Genomic DNA, 15,913 nt, shown 5'->3' on the forward strand with positions numbered 1-15,913 from the left:
ATGGACCAGGTACACCGGTAGGGTAAGCATCCTCTGCTTTTCTAGAAACACCCGATGAGTTGCTCATAAAAAGTCAAATATATGTTTGTTATATTTGAGGTTTTCCTTGACTCAGTGCTTCAGGTGTTTATGAGACAATTTGTAGCACTTGAGCTGTAGCTTACCAAATGAGAAACAGTTCTAGCTAGATAAGAGGTAATTGTATGGTTGATTATAATCATTGCTGCTAAAGTTTGCATGATTTGACATGCAGTTTTGACCTGCTGTTAGCAAAATTGAACTTAGACTTGAAAAAATTCTATCATTATACCCCTGCTACAAAGTTGCAGAGGGTATAGTGTTTTTTACCCTGTCAGTCCAACAGTCTATCTTCAGTTTTCCAGACTTTTTTTTTTGAAACGCTTGCAAATATTTACATGATTTTTGGTCTTTAAATTTACCACGATAAGTTACAGGTCAACTTTCATTCCACTCCAATGATTTTACCAAATTATGGGCCTTAAACCTAGCAAATTTCACAGAAGTAACAGTTTTCCTGACTTTTTTCTAAATGCTTGCAGATACTGACATGATTTTTGATTTATAAGTTCACCATGATAAGTTACAGGTCATTTTTGCATTTCGTTCTGCTTCAAATATTTTTATCGATATTATGGGCTTTGAACTTAGCTAAATTCACAGAAAGAAAAGTTTTTCAGACCTTTGGCTTGCAGATATTGACATGATTTTTGGTACTTAAATTCATCATGAATAGTTACAGGACAAGTTTGTGTGTAGTCTAAACATTGCTAAGGAGTCCTTAGTGCACTAAGGACTTATGATATGCCACTAAGGACTAGATGGGGTGCTGTTACATGTAACTTCTTTTCATATTGTGATAAATATTGATATTTAATGCATAATTTTCAAATTTTATAGAAAAATAATTACAAATAAATGAGTTATTGAACATTGTTTAGACACGTACCTGTTTTTCTTTGATTTGCCGAAAAATCAATGAACCGTTAGACACATGTCAAATTACATAACTGATTACATGGGAATCCTGCTATCTGTTGTGTTTAATTGACAAGATTGGTAAAGTTTGATACTAATAAATGAATTGTTTTTCTGATTATTTTAGTGATCAATTTTTATTTGACTTTGCACTGAATAAGTTGTTGAAATTTTATTCCTGGTTTTTTTTCTCAAGAGTATTTTTTAATTATTTCTTGTAGATAATAAATTTGTTGCCAGAGCAATATATGTATGTGAACAGACATATTTAAAACATGAACAGTTAGGATAGAGTTTATGTCTTATGGGTTTGCTATGGTTCATTTTCAAAATTTATTATCATATTAAGAACACATTTGAGCAATATATTTCTGGACAAAAATAAATTCAATATGATAATAAATATTTACTTCATGCAGCCAATATAAAAAAGAAGATGTGGTATGATTGGCAATGAGACAATTCTTCACAAAAGACAAAATGACACAGAAATTAATAACTATAAGTCACCGTACAGTCTCCAACAATGAGTAAAGCACATACCACATAGTCATTATTTCATAAATTATTTCATACAGTATCTTATTAAAGAGACAATTTGGTAAAAAAAAAATACATATCAGATTTCCTTCTGACATAATAGATTTAAAGAAATTGTATTTGAAAATATTTTTGTATTTTTGTATTTTTTTTTCATTTTTACATGTGATAGATTTAGGTATAAAGTATTCAAATTATCTTGTATTACAAAAATCATTATTTTCACATCATGTGGTAAAAGCATACTTTAAAGGCATTCGTACGAAGCATAACCTTTTTCTGTCAAAATTATATCGGGATAATTTTCGTAAATAATGTGCTAAAAACTCTGGAACATATTAAAAAAACATTTGTCTCCTATATATATTTGAAAATGAAACTTCAGAGTTTGATAAATCATTTTTAAACGTCTTTTACTTTTAGAAAAAACAAATGTCGAACAATTACAGTACAAATAAGTACTGTGCGAGCCTTTGTAAACCGCTATCAAACTGGTTGTTAAACCCCAAGGACACCAAATGATTTTTTTTCAATTCAGTCGTAATTTGTACTACGTATGAAGCAGTAATAGAAAGTGGAAAAGCAAACACCCAGGTTTTATATTTTTTTTCAGAATTTACTCATATTTTTTAGGGAAACCATTTGTATTTACACTCATCTTTCTTTGAATTAAAATAAAAACAAAAAACTTATAAATATATCTATTCCTTTTGTCTTGGTATCTCTTACATAAACATTTAACAAGCTGACCACACTCTATCTTATTAGTTGGCGCACATCAAAGTCATGCACCTATGGCAAATAACTTTGTCAGGAATGAAATAAAACAAAAGCAAAATTATTTGTCCTTTTAATGATTGTAAATGAGAACACATTTAATTATAAAATGTTAAGCATTAATCTTTTGGATACAATTGTTAATTACTTCAAATAACAAGGTTATGATTGTTTAATCAGTTGTTATGTTATATATGGTACGTGTCAATTGGTTCACTGATTTTTGACGTATCAAAGAAAAATCGGCACATGCCTAAACAATTCTTAATTACTCATTTATTTGTGAGTATTTTTGTATAAAATTTTAAATTAATGCATTAAATATCAATCTCTAACTTAATATGTAAAAATAATACATGTAACAATACCCCTTCTAGTCTTTAGTGGCATAGTATACGTCCTTAGGGCACTATGGGCTCCTTAGCAGTGTTTAGACGTACCGGTTCTGCTCCAATTAATGCTACCTACTTTGCAGGCCTTGAACTTTGTTAAATTCGCAGAAATAACCATTTTTTCGGACTTTTTTCTAAATGCTTGCAGATTATGACATGATTTTTGGTATTTACGTTCTCCAAGTTACAGGTCAAGTGTACATTTTGTTCCTCTATGAGGAGTTTGATACTACCATTCTCAGTAACAGAATTTTGTGAGAAAATACAGAAAAAAATCTTTTTCAAAAATCTTTTTTAAATTTTATTTTGTTGCAATCTTTTCTACTGCCTGAAAAAAAACCAATCTAATTCCATTTTTATCGGGGTCCTTCTACATGTATTTCTCTTACATACAATTTCATGTGAGTATCCAACATGGGGATGCATGGGGTATGTGAGGGGGCTTACTAAAGTTCTTTAACTCTATTATTCCTTAAGGCTGTGTGAACTATTGTCATCACTTTGCTTCCATTATCATCTTTGTCCTCTGTACATAGGTGGTAAATTTATTTCTTTTGTATGAGAAAGTTATGGTTTAGAAGTTAATGCATATATTATAATAACTATTATTCTTTTTATAAATCATAAAAGTGATTATAGAAACAATTCTTTTACTATATTTTTTATAGGTATTTTTCCAGTACCTACATCAGCAGAAATCCCAACTCATAGCACACCCATCAAGGTAAAATTTAAGATCACTTCGATTTTTGAAGCATTTTTGTATGACTTCAGAATATAAAATAGGATAATGGTTTCCTTGTCTGTGTTGTTGTCGTCATCCGTAGACACTTGGTTTTTGTGTCATAACTTTGATAATGGGGGTTGATCTTTTTGATATTTTATAACAAGGTTCCAAACCACAAAAGAAAGGTTGGTATAGATTTTGAGGGTTATGACACCAATTTTTTTGGAATAAGGGGCAAAAACTAGCATTTCACAATTTTACTATATAACTCAAGGGCTCTCCATGAGGTGTTTTAGAATTGCAGACCACCATGGTTATAAAATCAGTGCCACAGTAAAATTCTCGCCGCCATGATTAATTTTTAATTACCATTATCCACCTACAATGTCCGAGAAACCCATCAATTACTGACTCAGATAATACAAACCAATTTAAAATCATGACAAATTTACAACTGAAGCCAATCTGAAGATAATTATGATATTGCCTATAAAATTCTTAATCATATTAATTCTATAAAATTCTTAATCATATTAATTAGATTTTTTAAGAGAAGTGTCAATCTGATGAAAATATTAATACACATGTAGTAAGCCAATTTAAAGTGACTATGGTTTAAGATAAGTCAACCTTGGCCAAATGCACAAATGAAGGAAGATATTTCTGACTTAATGCAAACATAAATCTTAAAAAACTAAGATGAATGTCCTTTTTTGGTTGAAAAAAAAAAATACTACATGTTAAAGTGCCCACTTCCCTGCGCCCCTCTATTTTCAAATCCTAGCTAGGACACTGACATGGCTATTTTTTAATGCAAAGTTTAATGAAGGTTGAACATTAAAGCTTTTTCAACATAAAAAAAATTACCTAATCAAGAAACATATAGAATCTGGAAAACAATGTTTACTCCCTTAAATACTTGCTAAAACACTTTGAATTGACAATAAAATGTCTGGCTTATGTTTACAATGCCATGCTGTTGTCTTGTTGTGCATCTTCCTCCAAATGTCAGGAGAACAAGTGTTTTGGCCGGAAAGTAGATAAGAAAATAGTAAGGAAGACCTCAAGTCTAAGTAGTACAAATAAAAGGATGAAGGAAAATGGACTTTTATACTTATATGTACATGGATGCATTGACCCATATCAGTCCAGATTTCATGACTGTAAATGGGGCTTCTGTCAGTAATGCACCTAATGAAATGAGTTTATCTTAATTCTAACAAAACCCCAAAACAATAAATGAACAATTCTTATACCTTGAATGTGTCCACGTCAGTAAAAATTGCACCAGAAAATTTTCATCCATGGTTAAATTTAATCCATGGAGAACCTGGAACTCCAGTACATGCATATGGATGCCTCATATTGTTCACAATATACTATACCACAAAGGTCAGCCGTTACTTATTTTGTGGGTTAAATTTTGAACTGTCTAGAAATGAGGGGCCAAAGTAGGGTTAGTAACCAGCATTTTTTTTATGTCCAGACAATATTAATAACTTTACTAACTCTACAAATGATCCTCTTTTTGTGTAGCTCAGGTGGCTCTAAGGAATGATTGGTGAAAAAAACAATAGTCTAAGTTGCTAATAGTGTTAGCATCTTCTTGCACTTGTAATTTCTGTATTTAATATTTTCATATGATTTGCATTAATGTGCAGTTTAACACCACAAACTGTAAAAGTACTGTCGTGGGGTACCAATTTTCGTGGTTTTCATGGGTAGGCCAAACCACGAAATTTAGTTCCAAATGAAAAGGAAATTTCCTTTGATGAGTATACTTGAAACCTTAAAACCATGAATTTAAGAATCCACAAACGTGTGTTTGTTCCCTAATCCACCAAAATTTGTATCTACAAATTAAAGTACTTTCACAGTAATCCAGCAAAACTTGGCTGTTCACCATCACAGTATCATAGTTCTAGCTTCATATGAGGTAAAATGTATGTGTTTGTACGTGTGTTTCTTGCTTGTATGAGAATGGGAAGTTTACATGATACAATCAGTTAGCTTCGTACATTATCCAAATTCCGATTCAGGCACTGAGGCTAATTACAGGACTATATAGGTCATATACATTAGCAGGCCCTGATATTTATGAACATTAATTGCCAGCTGCTAAATCTGGTTCATAAACTGGTTCCCTGTCAATGACATTAGCAACCCAAAGATTGCTACAACGTATCTTTTTTAAAACATATCATACACATCACATGTCTATGCATGTTTATTGCTTGTATTAGAATGGGAATTTACATTAATGGATAAAATGATCGGTTAGCATTGAATTTATGTAATATTACCCAGTTCCTGATTCACCGACACTGATATATATATATATAGCCTTTCGGGTCATAACAGTTATGAAAGAGTACCCAATAATATCAAAAGAATCAAAATTTTAGCGGAATTCCTTTAACACACTGTCTTCCCTGGTGCTTGCACTCATTTGGCACATTCCAGAAGTACACTGGTGGTTGACATGGCCATTGCCCTGTTATCATACTTTCTATAATGCTGAAACTGTAAGGCAGTGAAGGCAATGAAAATCAGGAAAATTCATTTTTTTAACAATATGTTCGGTGGTGGCAAAAAATATGATTGGTTGGGTAGCAGAAAACAAGACCATTTTTTTTTGCCATATAAGGAAAGGCACTTCTTTAAGTGATAATTTTTGTTGTTTAAATGATCAGATGATATGACCACATTATTTTTTATTCTCTTGGTGAGCGATTCAGGCTCTTTAGAGCCACTATTTCTTATTATTTTCCTATACAGTGTAAATCATACTGATATACATTTTGAATCAGCCTTTACACTGTAAGAATTGTTATGGTCCAAAATGTCTATGGGCTGATTTGTCTTGTCTGGCTTTTGTAAGGAATTGTGAGTGAGGCTGACAATGTTATTTCACTTGGATGCCATCATTGAACTCTGTTAACTGTTTGATCATCGCTTTCTTGGAAATAGCTATGATATGATTTATACTTAATCATTATAGCTACCATTTTAGCTACCAAATGTATTGCCATGCTGGTTTGTCCCAGTTGCATATTTAATTTCAATAACAGTATGCAAATGTTTGCCAGATGCTATTTTAAAGGTGCAAACTGGATATTGATTCTTTTTCAGGACATATGTGTGGTGTACCCAAGTTGATAATACAACCAATTACGCTCCTTCGAGAAGTGTATAATATACAGGAGTGTTTTTTTGCTATTTTATACTACAAAAAAGTTTGTTGGATTTAAAAAGTTATGTCATTAAGATTTGCAAAACATTTTTAGCCTATACATCTTGATGTTGTAATTGATAGAAACTTTCTATTCATGCAATGTCCCTATGATACGGTTTACTATAAAAGGGACACAGTTGTACAGTATCTCCAGTTTTGAATAATGGTCCATAAAATGCAAAATTTGAGATGAATAAAGATTTTTGGGTTTTATCTTAAAATCTGTTGAAGATAGAAAATTTTGCATTGTTGAAATTATCTAAGTTTTTAGTTTATAATAATAGACTCTTTTGTGTTGATGAGCATGCTCAATAAACAGTTCCCCTAGGTAGGGCTAAGTAGAACGAAATAATTTTTCTTGTGGAAGTATATATTGAGCATGCTCCACACATGCTTGGCTCATCCAGTATCCCAGCTTACACAAATCAGTCTGTTAAGAACCATAGACGAAAGGGAAAAGGTTGGAATTGCTAGAATATTTTTTATTCCCAGCGAAAAAATGATTCTTAAGTGAAATGTGCAGACATGTCTGCTTGATTTTTATTCTGAGAACAAAGAAATTCTAATGTCTAAATATTTATAGCTTATTATTTTCATTGTATAATTTCATCTTTTTCAGCCATCCATTCCACCATTTTCTACTCGAAGTAGATCACATTCAAAGAAAGTTTTGACCGTACCACCACAAGGTTCTTCTTCTACCAACAACATTTCCTCTTTGCCCTCAAAAGGTGACTCTTTAAAGCATCAAAAGGATCTGGAATTTTTAAAAAGTAATGAACATGATGAGTACAAAACCAGTACATATAGTAAAACTTGTGACAGGTTTGGAATTGAAAAACTTGAAAAAGTTAATCAGGGAACATGTCAAGATAATCAACTTCTATTAGCACCAAGTGAAACAGATGAAAAAATAAGAATTAAGAAAATGAAGGATATCTCAAGACATCAAAGCAAGCCAAAATATGAAGATGGTGCTGCTAATCAACACTTTGATGACTCTTTTCACAAGTATCAACAATGTTCACAATTTCAACTGTCTTCTAAACATGTAAAAGAGTTATTTCCCTTTGATAATGAAAAGGAGTTTGACTGTTTCAAGGAAAAAAAAATTACAGCCAACACTGGGGTGTCTAGGTCCATTTCTCATCAAAATGATGTTGTGGATGCTAACATTAATTCCCCAAAAGTGCAGGGTATGAAAGAAATGTATAAGCATAGCTGTGGAAAGATGACAGAACAGTATTCTTTTAAGGTACTTGAAATTATCATTTTTACACAACCACAAAATCTTAGCAGACAAATAAAGTGAGGGCAAGGATGGCCAGAGGTGGAAGCCATATCTTCCTTGTTTTGTTGTCACAATGATTTCAACTACCAATGAAAACATTGATATTAAATGTGGTATTTGACTACATAAGGATATGGCATGCGGTATGTTATAAGTAATTTTTTTGCTGTCTGTAATCAACTTCTTGTTTTTTTATGATTGCCCTACATATGGCGATGTACCTTGCATGACAATGCACACAATTTTTTGTTTAATTTTCTTGATAGGCAACACACATTTTTTGGGTTTTTCTTTGTTTTACTATTTTTTAGCTCACCTGGCCAAAGGCCATGTGAGCTATTGCCATCACTTGGCGTCGGTCGTCATCGTCGTCGTTGTCGTCGTCGTTGACAATTATACAAAACTCTTCTCCTCTGACACTACTTGACCAATTGAAATTTAGGGGTCAGACAGTAGTTCTTCACATATATCTCCAAAACCGTTAGGTTTATCCAAATTCTTTCAATAGCTGAAATGATCCATATTATTAGGACTACAAAAGTCTTCAGACTCCTTGTAAGAGTTATTGCCCATGAAAGGGGAAAAATGACTTTTTTTTTTAATAGTTTTCAGTCAATATCTTGAAAACTTTCAATTGTTGAAAAGATCTTGTGATAGTCCTACCAAATACTTCTTGAGTCAAAATTGTTGGACAACTTCTTGTTTAATTTATTGCCTTTTAAAGGTAAAATTCAATAAGGTGAGTGATTCAGGCTCCTGGGAGCCTCTTGTTCTTTTGAATTTAAGGGAATTCTTATAAAAGACTTCAAAGGTCTTTAGTTCACAGCTATGGTAAAATGAGGTTAAACAAATGACCAATATTATAGACAAATAATGGTCTTATATCTTATGTAAATATGTGTAGGTAATTTTTACCCAATTTTACAAATGTCCCAGTAGATTTTAGCTCCACAATGGTGGCCATTTCTGGCAACACATAGGCTGCATATTTTTGTGAACATGATGAAACTAGTCCTATTCCTATTAGATTCTAAATAATCCACATAGACTCAGTTTCATCATTGTTTTACCAAGGGCTGGTCATTTTTTGTCATTATTTATACTAAGTCCTATTGCTTGTGGTAAAATAAGATAACATATATAGCTGGCCCTTAGTAAAACATGGTTAAAATGGAGTCTCCTTAAATTATTTCTTAATTAAATATCTAACAAGGGTTTGGACTTCATTTTACTCTTCTTGACTATTCTAGTCTAACACCTCCAGTTTAGATGCATCAACTATAAATAAACAAAGACGTGAAATACAGATGCTTGTTGCAGAATTACGAGACCGAGACCGTGAGCTGAATGAAATGACAATGGCCCATCAACACCAACTACAAGCTTGGGAACAAGACAGGCATAGACTTCTTCTGTTGGAGCAAAAATGTCATAAACATCAGGGTATGCTGTTAAGTTCTTATTTTATGTCATTTTATTTTGAGATATAAGAAACTTCGTGATTATTAAGTAATATTTAGGACACTTTATACAACTGCAAACAGTTAGCAGTCATTGTCTTTTGGGGCTCTTCATTTCCTTGCGATAACTTTAGTTGTGGTTGACCAATTGTTTTGAAATTTGATATGATTTTACTTACCATTGAAGGAAGCTTCCTGTTTAATTTGGACTTTGTGGTTTTTCTTTTGATTTTGATGATTTCTTTTTTATTGTGTTCCTTATATAATTCTTGAAAACAAATGTATCAGCTGATTTGATGTGTTGTGGACCTTTTCTGAGTTTTAAGTGGTAAAAGGGGCCACACCCTAAAAAATGATTTTTTTTTAGTTTTGGTCTGATTTTGAAAATTTTAAATTGAATTTCAAATTTTGTGTAATATAATGTCCAAACCAATTGTTGTATCCATAATGTATTGTAGGTCCCTATGTTTTAGGGTGTCAAAAACTAATATTTTTTCCACACTTGCTCCAATTGTTCAGGATTCAACCACTGTGGTTGTATCTTGCTGTGCTCTGCAAAGCTTTTTATTATTTTTTTCATTAATGTTGTTGTTCACTTTCCATTAAATAGAAATATCAGATATAATTTTTGCCTCAAAAAATCAATGCAAGAATTTCACAAAATATTCTTAAACAATTTGAAGACTGTTCTTTATTTTTAAGGTTAGTTGCACTTTTTAAAATTCTTTAATTCAGAGTTTGCATATTGTCTAGCTACATATCAATGCCTAGGTTATTATTTTTAGAGGAAGTTATATGCAGAACAAAACAGCTGAGACAAGCAATGAGCCAGCTTAAAGCTATGCAAAATGAAAACAGCTCCCACAATTTTACCTTAGAAACTACACAGGACCAACTAGTAAAGCTTACAGACGAAAACTCCAAACAAGTTAGATTTGTAAAGGATTTAAAGGTAAAGTATTAATATCCTGTGGTTCTATAGAACACCCTTCTTTCCAATACTTAATTTGTACGTAATTATGGTATACAATGTCCCGTGTCCATCCGTCCCTCTATCTGTGCATTGTTAACATGTTGCACCTTAACTTGAGACCAAGGATCCAGAAACGGGGTAAAAAATGCTGGTCATTGACTGACAAATTTTGCAAATTACCGATGACCATTTTCCAATATTGGACTTAAAAATTTGTCAGCCTTTATCAATTACAGTCAGCATGGTTTTATTAGTGTATAAACATCTTGTTTACCTGTCTTCTAATTGTTTATTGGAAATTAATTGACAGGTGTTCATCAGTATTAGTCGATGAGCAGCTAAGGGTACGTGTGCAGCCCCATTGCTTATACGAATTAATTGAAGTGACTCAGAGAATTTTCATACATTTATTACTTAATTTGATTAAGAAAAAGATTGACGAATCCATCATTTTCTTGCCGATCTTTCAGTCATTATGAAAGCACATGGTGCTGAAACTAGGAATCAGTCGTAGTTTGTAATTATTATTAATTTATCGATTTAATTTTTTTAACACAGAAGTCAACAGCCCATTTAAATCAATACACAAAATGTATTCGCAATTTTCATTTATATATAATCAACATTTTTTTCATCACTAGGAAGTTTTCGGCTGTTTGCCAAATGTGATGAAAAAGTCTGAGAGATACGCTGTTTTGTTTACATGTTAGAATGACCACATGTGGTCGAAACCGAACTCTTTCACTCGTTCAGATATTTTGTAAAAGACAGAGTATGTGATGAAATAACACTAATTCCAATATTTAAATTATATATATTGGTGATTTTTTTTCAGAGCTTAGATTTTGTATATTCATATTAAGAGGAAATTTGGTAACACCTGGTCTTACTGATTAACCTTAAATAATTTATGACTAGAGACAATCAAAGGCAGACACTGATTCATTTAATTAGTCACGTTTAACTTGTAACATAAAAAAAACAATTATAGTAGTTAGAAATAAACTTTCAGAGTAGTTAGAAATAAACTTTCAGTTGATGAAATAATGAAATAATATCCAGTGGTGATAAAATAGGCCTTTGTGAATAAAAATGATTAAACAATGTTTGATATGCTTACCAATTAGAATGGCCAACAGTTTTCTATTTTTTCTAGGTGAGCAATTCAGCTTCTTTTTATACCATTGTCTTTTAACTACATTTTACTTCAGAATTATGGGACTTGAAGAACATTTAAAAGCCAGGCATGGGCATATTATGTGTTTCAGAACAGTTCTTTTATATGTTTGATTATAAAGATAAAAAATGATTGATTATAATGTATCCAGGAAGAGAATGTAGTATACGAAAGATAAAAATCACTTGATTATAATGTACTTCAAGAAGAGAATATTGGTAGTTTGGTACATAAGATAAAAAATACATAACTATATAATTTATTTCAGGAAGAGAATAGACTACTTAGATTAAAAAACAACAAAAAACAAAAAAGTAAATATACTTGAATATAATGTATTTCCGGAAGAGAATAGATGACAGATAAAAAATGATTACTATAATGTATTTCAGGAAGAGAATAGATGACAGATAAAAAATGATTACTATAATGTATTTCAGGAAGAGAATAGATGACAGATAAAAAAATGATTACTATAATGTATTTCAGGAAGAGAATAGATGACAGATAAAAAATGATTACTATAATATATTTCAGGAAGAGAATATTCGACTTAGATCAACAATGACAGAGTTATCTAACACACATGGACAATTTCAAGCCAAAGAACAAGAATTAATGACTAAAATCAAAATGAAGGTAAGATTTTATTTATGCTTTTTCACTGAAGAAATTGTCATTATAAGTATTATATATTACACACTTTTTAAGAGTTAACATATTTAAACAACAAATACACAGAACGAATTTCTTTAAAGGCAGTGGCTCCCCATCACCAAGTTCCGGTTTCACTAATTACAACAGGAAAACAGTCTATTAATGGCAGAAGGGACGTAAATTTAAGTATTTACTCTTTATTGAATACATCACATAAAAATCATCAATGCAACATTTAATTAAGATATTTTATCACTTACAATTTTATGATGTTATTTGAATGGTAGTTAAATGACAAAAAAAAAGGTTTTAAAATCTAAACATTGAATTTAAAAGTGATAATTTAAAAAAAAAAATTATATTCTAACATTAACACAGGTTAAAAAGTTATCACATTCATAAAATATATTTCATTTCTATTGCATAATTTGCACATCCAATACATGGCCTTAGAAACAGACTTAAGGCTAGCACAATGCTGAGAATAACTGTTTATCTTTTCAAATATAAAACAGGAGTGATAATAGTTTACATGCTTATTTACAAACATTTTTATATATGCAATTATTTTACAATTATTACCAACTTTTGAAATTTGCTTTTTTTTTATTTACATATTTGCATATTTGTGTCCTTTCTTGTCCTTTTCTTAATGATTTTTGTGGGTAATTAATGAAACCAGAACTTTTGAACAACTAGCCATGCAACTCCCCGTCCCCAACTTTTGATCCATCGAAAAACATGCCCCTGTTACTAAAAATAGAATTTAAGGATCAGACAGACTTTTTCACAAATATCTCCAAAACTGTTATGTTTAGCCAAATTATGTAATGGTAAAAGTGTTAAGCATGATGACATCTGTCTGTGGTCAAATTTTCCTGTAAATCTGACAAGGTCTCACTAACCACTTCTAACGTTTCCATTACTTTACATGTTAAAAAAGTAATTTCCAAAGTTTCACTTTGAATTCCCAGGACAAATGACATCTTAAAGTTGCATACCATTGTGAAGCTTGGAAAATAAGGCTTTCAAAATCATTATGTTCATGGTACGATGATTGTAGAAATTCTTCACAAAATTTACTTGAATAAACAATACTGACAATCCACATTTTCACCTTTTCTGCTAACTGACTGCAAAGTACTCACACTTGTAAACAACATTTATACACTTTTGTAGTAAATTGCAAATATGATTTTAAAGTACACATTCCTCAGCTTTATTTTGACTACTTTTGATCAGAATACACACAAACAATGCACTTCTAAGATTTAAAAAAATGCATAAATCTAGGTTCAATGTGTTTTTTGTACTACATAGGGGTGACCATTTGACCCGGAAGTGGTTAGTGAGACCCATCTCCTTGCTAGTGTTATTGCTCTTGAAAGGCAAAAATTTAACTAGATGATCAATTCTAGCTTCTGGGAGCCTCTTGTTAATGTTAAATATTACTTTTAACAAAATTTAATGAAAATTGACATGATTCTTTCTTAGATAGGAGTTTCATGCACACGTTAAATCTAGACGTTCTTCGGTACATGTGATCATATTTTGGTTATTCACTCTTTCCAATAAATCTTATTAGTTATTACTGTAAGTTTTTCAATTTGTGGATACCAATTTTCGTGGATTAAGGAAGAAACACAAGTTCCTGGATTTTTGAATTCATGGTTTTGTAGTTACCAGTATACACAGCAATGAAAATCTTTTTTTCGTTGGGAACCAAATTTTGTGGTTTGGCCTACCCATGAAAACTACAAAAATTTGTTCCCCATGAACAATAGTACTTTCACAGTGTACATGTGGACCATTTAACTTAGGTGTGGGTATTCCACTTAACTGTGCATAAGTTTGGGATCTTTCAGTGGAAAATATAAATTTGAATCCCTGGCATCATACTTAAGATGTCTATGGAAGTTATGATAATTATCAGACACTTGTGAAGGGCAAGTAGTCTATCTTAAGTATTTCCTTATGTTTAGATACACCTTAATTACATGTGCTTGGTAGTTTGAATTTCATCTGTATCTACCATCTATCTCTTAAGCCTCTCAGTGAGTTAGGCACCATATATAGTTGTGCAAGTAGGGAAAAGTAATGTTTTCAGACAAGGGGGTATATCATATGCTATTGACATTACCAGTATTTTGATATTATACATATCTGTATGGTTATAGGACAGAGACTTAAGTCAAGCCACAACACAAATGAAAGAATTAAGTGAGAGGTTGCGTCAGCTGGACACAAGAGCCAGAGAATGTCAAATTCGTGAGATGGAGTCTATAAAACAAATAAATCATTGGAAAGAACAGTATATACTCGTGAAGGAAAACCTGAAGGAATCAAGTGGTAAAACTGTCTTTACTGATATATAAGTCAACACCAAACTTTTTATACATGTTGAACTTAGCCATTTTTATATGACCACAAAAAATTTGCAGATGTATAATATCATGGCACAGTCTTCCCATCGTTGTCTGGGGACACTTCATTTTTTAATAACTTAAGTTTTGGTTTTCCAATTGTTCTAAAATTTTGATATGTTTTTACTTACCATTAAAGGAAAGTTCCTATTAAATTTGGACTTTGTGGCCCCTACTGCTTCAGAAAAATGTATCATGCAGATTTAATGTGGTTTTTACCATTTTTAAGTTATAGGGGCCAAAGCTGGGCAATGCCCCAAAAAAAATCAATTTTTTTTTATCTTTTGTCTGATTTAGAAATTTTTTTTCATAGGATTCCTCCTAAAAATCGCTTCCTGTATTTTTCAATCAGAACTCAGATATCTTATATGGTTTTTGGCTTTCAAGGGGTCAAAGGGCCACACTAGAAAAAATTGACTTTTTTGTTTTTGGTATGATTAAAAAAAAATTGTTATTGGATTCTTCATAAAAATCCCTGCTTGTGTTTTTCAATCAGATTTCAGATAACTCTTACAATTTTTAGTTATAAAGGGTTAAAGGGCCCACACCTGAAAAAATCAACTCTTATTTTTTGTCTGATATTGAAAATATTTAATCTAATATAAAATTTGGTGCAATACTGTGTCCTAACCATTGGATGTGTCCATAATATATTGTAAGTCCTTATTCTTAAGTGTGTCAAAAACTAATTATGTTTCCACATTTGCTTCAACTGTTCAGGGTTCAGCCACTTCTGTTGTAACATGCTGTGCCTGGCCAAGCTTATTTTACATCACTGTATGTGTGGACAGTTTCTACTTTGTGTATTCTATAAATAAAAAATACTGAACATTTATTGTTCAGTTTTTTATTATGGAAAAAATGCCAAATATTTAATATGAATTTTTACCTAATGGCTATTGCCATTTGCTTTCAAGGTAATTTTAATTATACACCCACTGGAAATGGTATCTTGGAATCACCTTGTTCCTATGTTCTTCTGTCCCAATTCAGTAGAAAATTATCTTGGTTCCCAATGGATGAATTGAGTTCAAATTTAGTGTGTGGCTTTATATAGGTGCTTTTTGTTTATGTCTTATGTGCTGACAAATATATGACAGTGGTGCACATTCAGACATGTTATCTGTTTTGTATGGTATATTATTTGAAAAATTATTTTTAGCTTCCTTTCAGTACATGTACTTTCAGTATGCTCAGATAGGCTGGCACCAAGGAAAATTCAGCAGATTCATTTTCCCATTTTCTAAGTTCAGGTAAAATTGCAA

General features: G+C 31.5%; 1 protein-coding gene across 2 annotated transcripts in view; it reads left to right on the forward strand.

Moving 5' to 3' along the window:
• The window catches only part of LOC148606847 (uncharacterized), a 47,041-nt gene that overhangs the window by 11,364 nt on the left and 19,764 nt on the right, over positions 1–15,913 (forward strand). Inside the window, exons 3-8 of one of the 2 annotated variants that reach the window (XM_088543454.1) lie at positions 3,374–3,429; positions 7,287–7,922; positions 9,209–9,401; positions 10,204–10,370; positions 12,106–12,207; positions 14,403–14,574. In XM_088543454.1, the coding sequence (XP_088399580.1) occupies positions 3,374–3,429; positions 7,287–7,922; positions 9,209–9,401; positions 10,204–10,370; positions 12,106–12,207; positions 14,403–14,574 (1,326 nt within the window). The remainder of the gene's footprint in view (positions 1–3,373; positions 3,430–7,286; positions 7,923–9,208; positions 9,402–10,203; positions 10,371–12,105; positions 12,208–14,402; positions 14,575–15,913) is intronic. The other variant, XM_088543455.1, reaches the window with a different exon arrangement.

Source organism: Perna viridis, chromosome 9 (assembly GCF_037379345.1).
Source record: "Perna viridis isolate PV_CMFRI_1.1 ecotype Kerala chromosome 9, ASM3737934v1, whole genome shotgun sequence".
Lineage (NCBI taxonomy): Eukaryota > Metazoa > Mollusca > Bivalvia > Mytilida > Mytilidae > Perna > Perna viridis.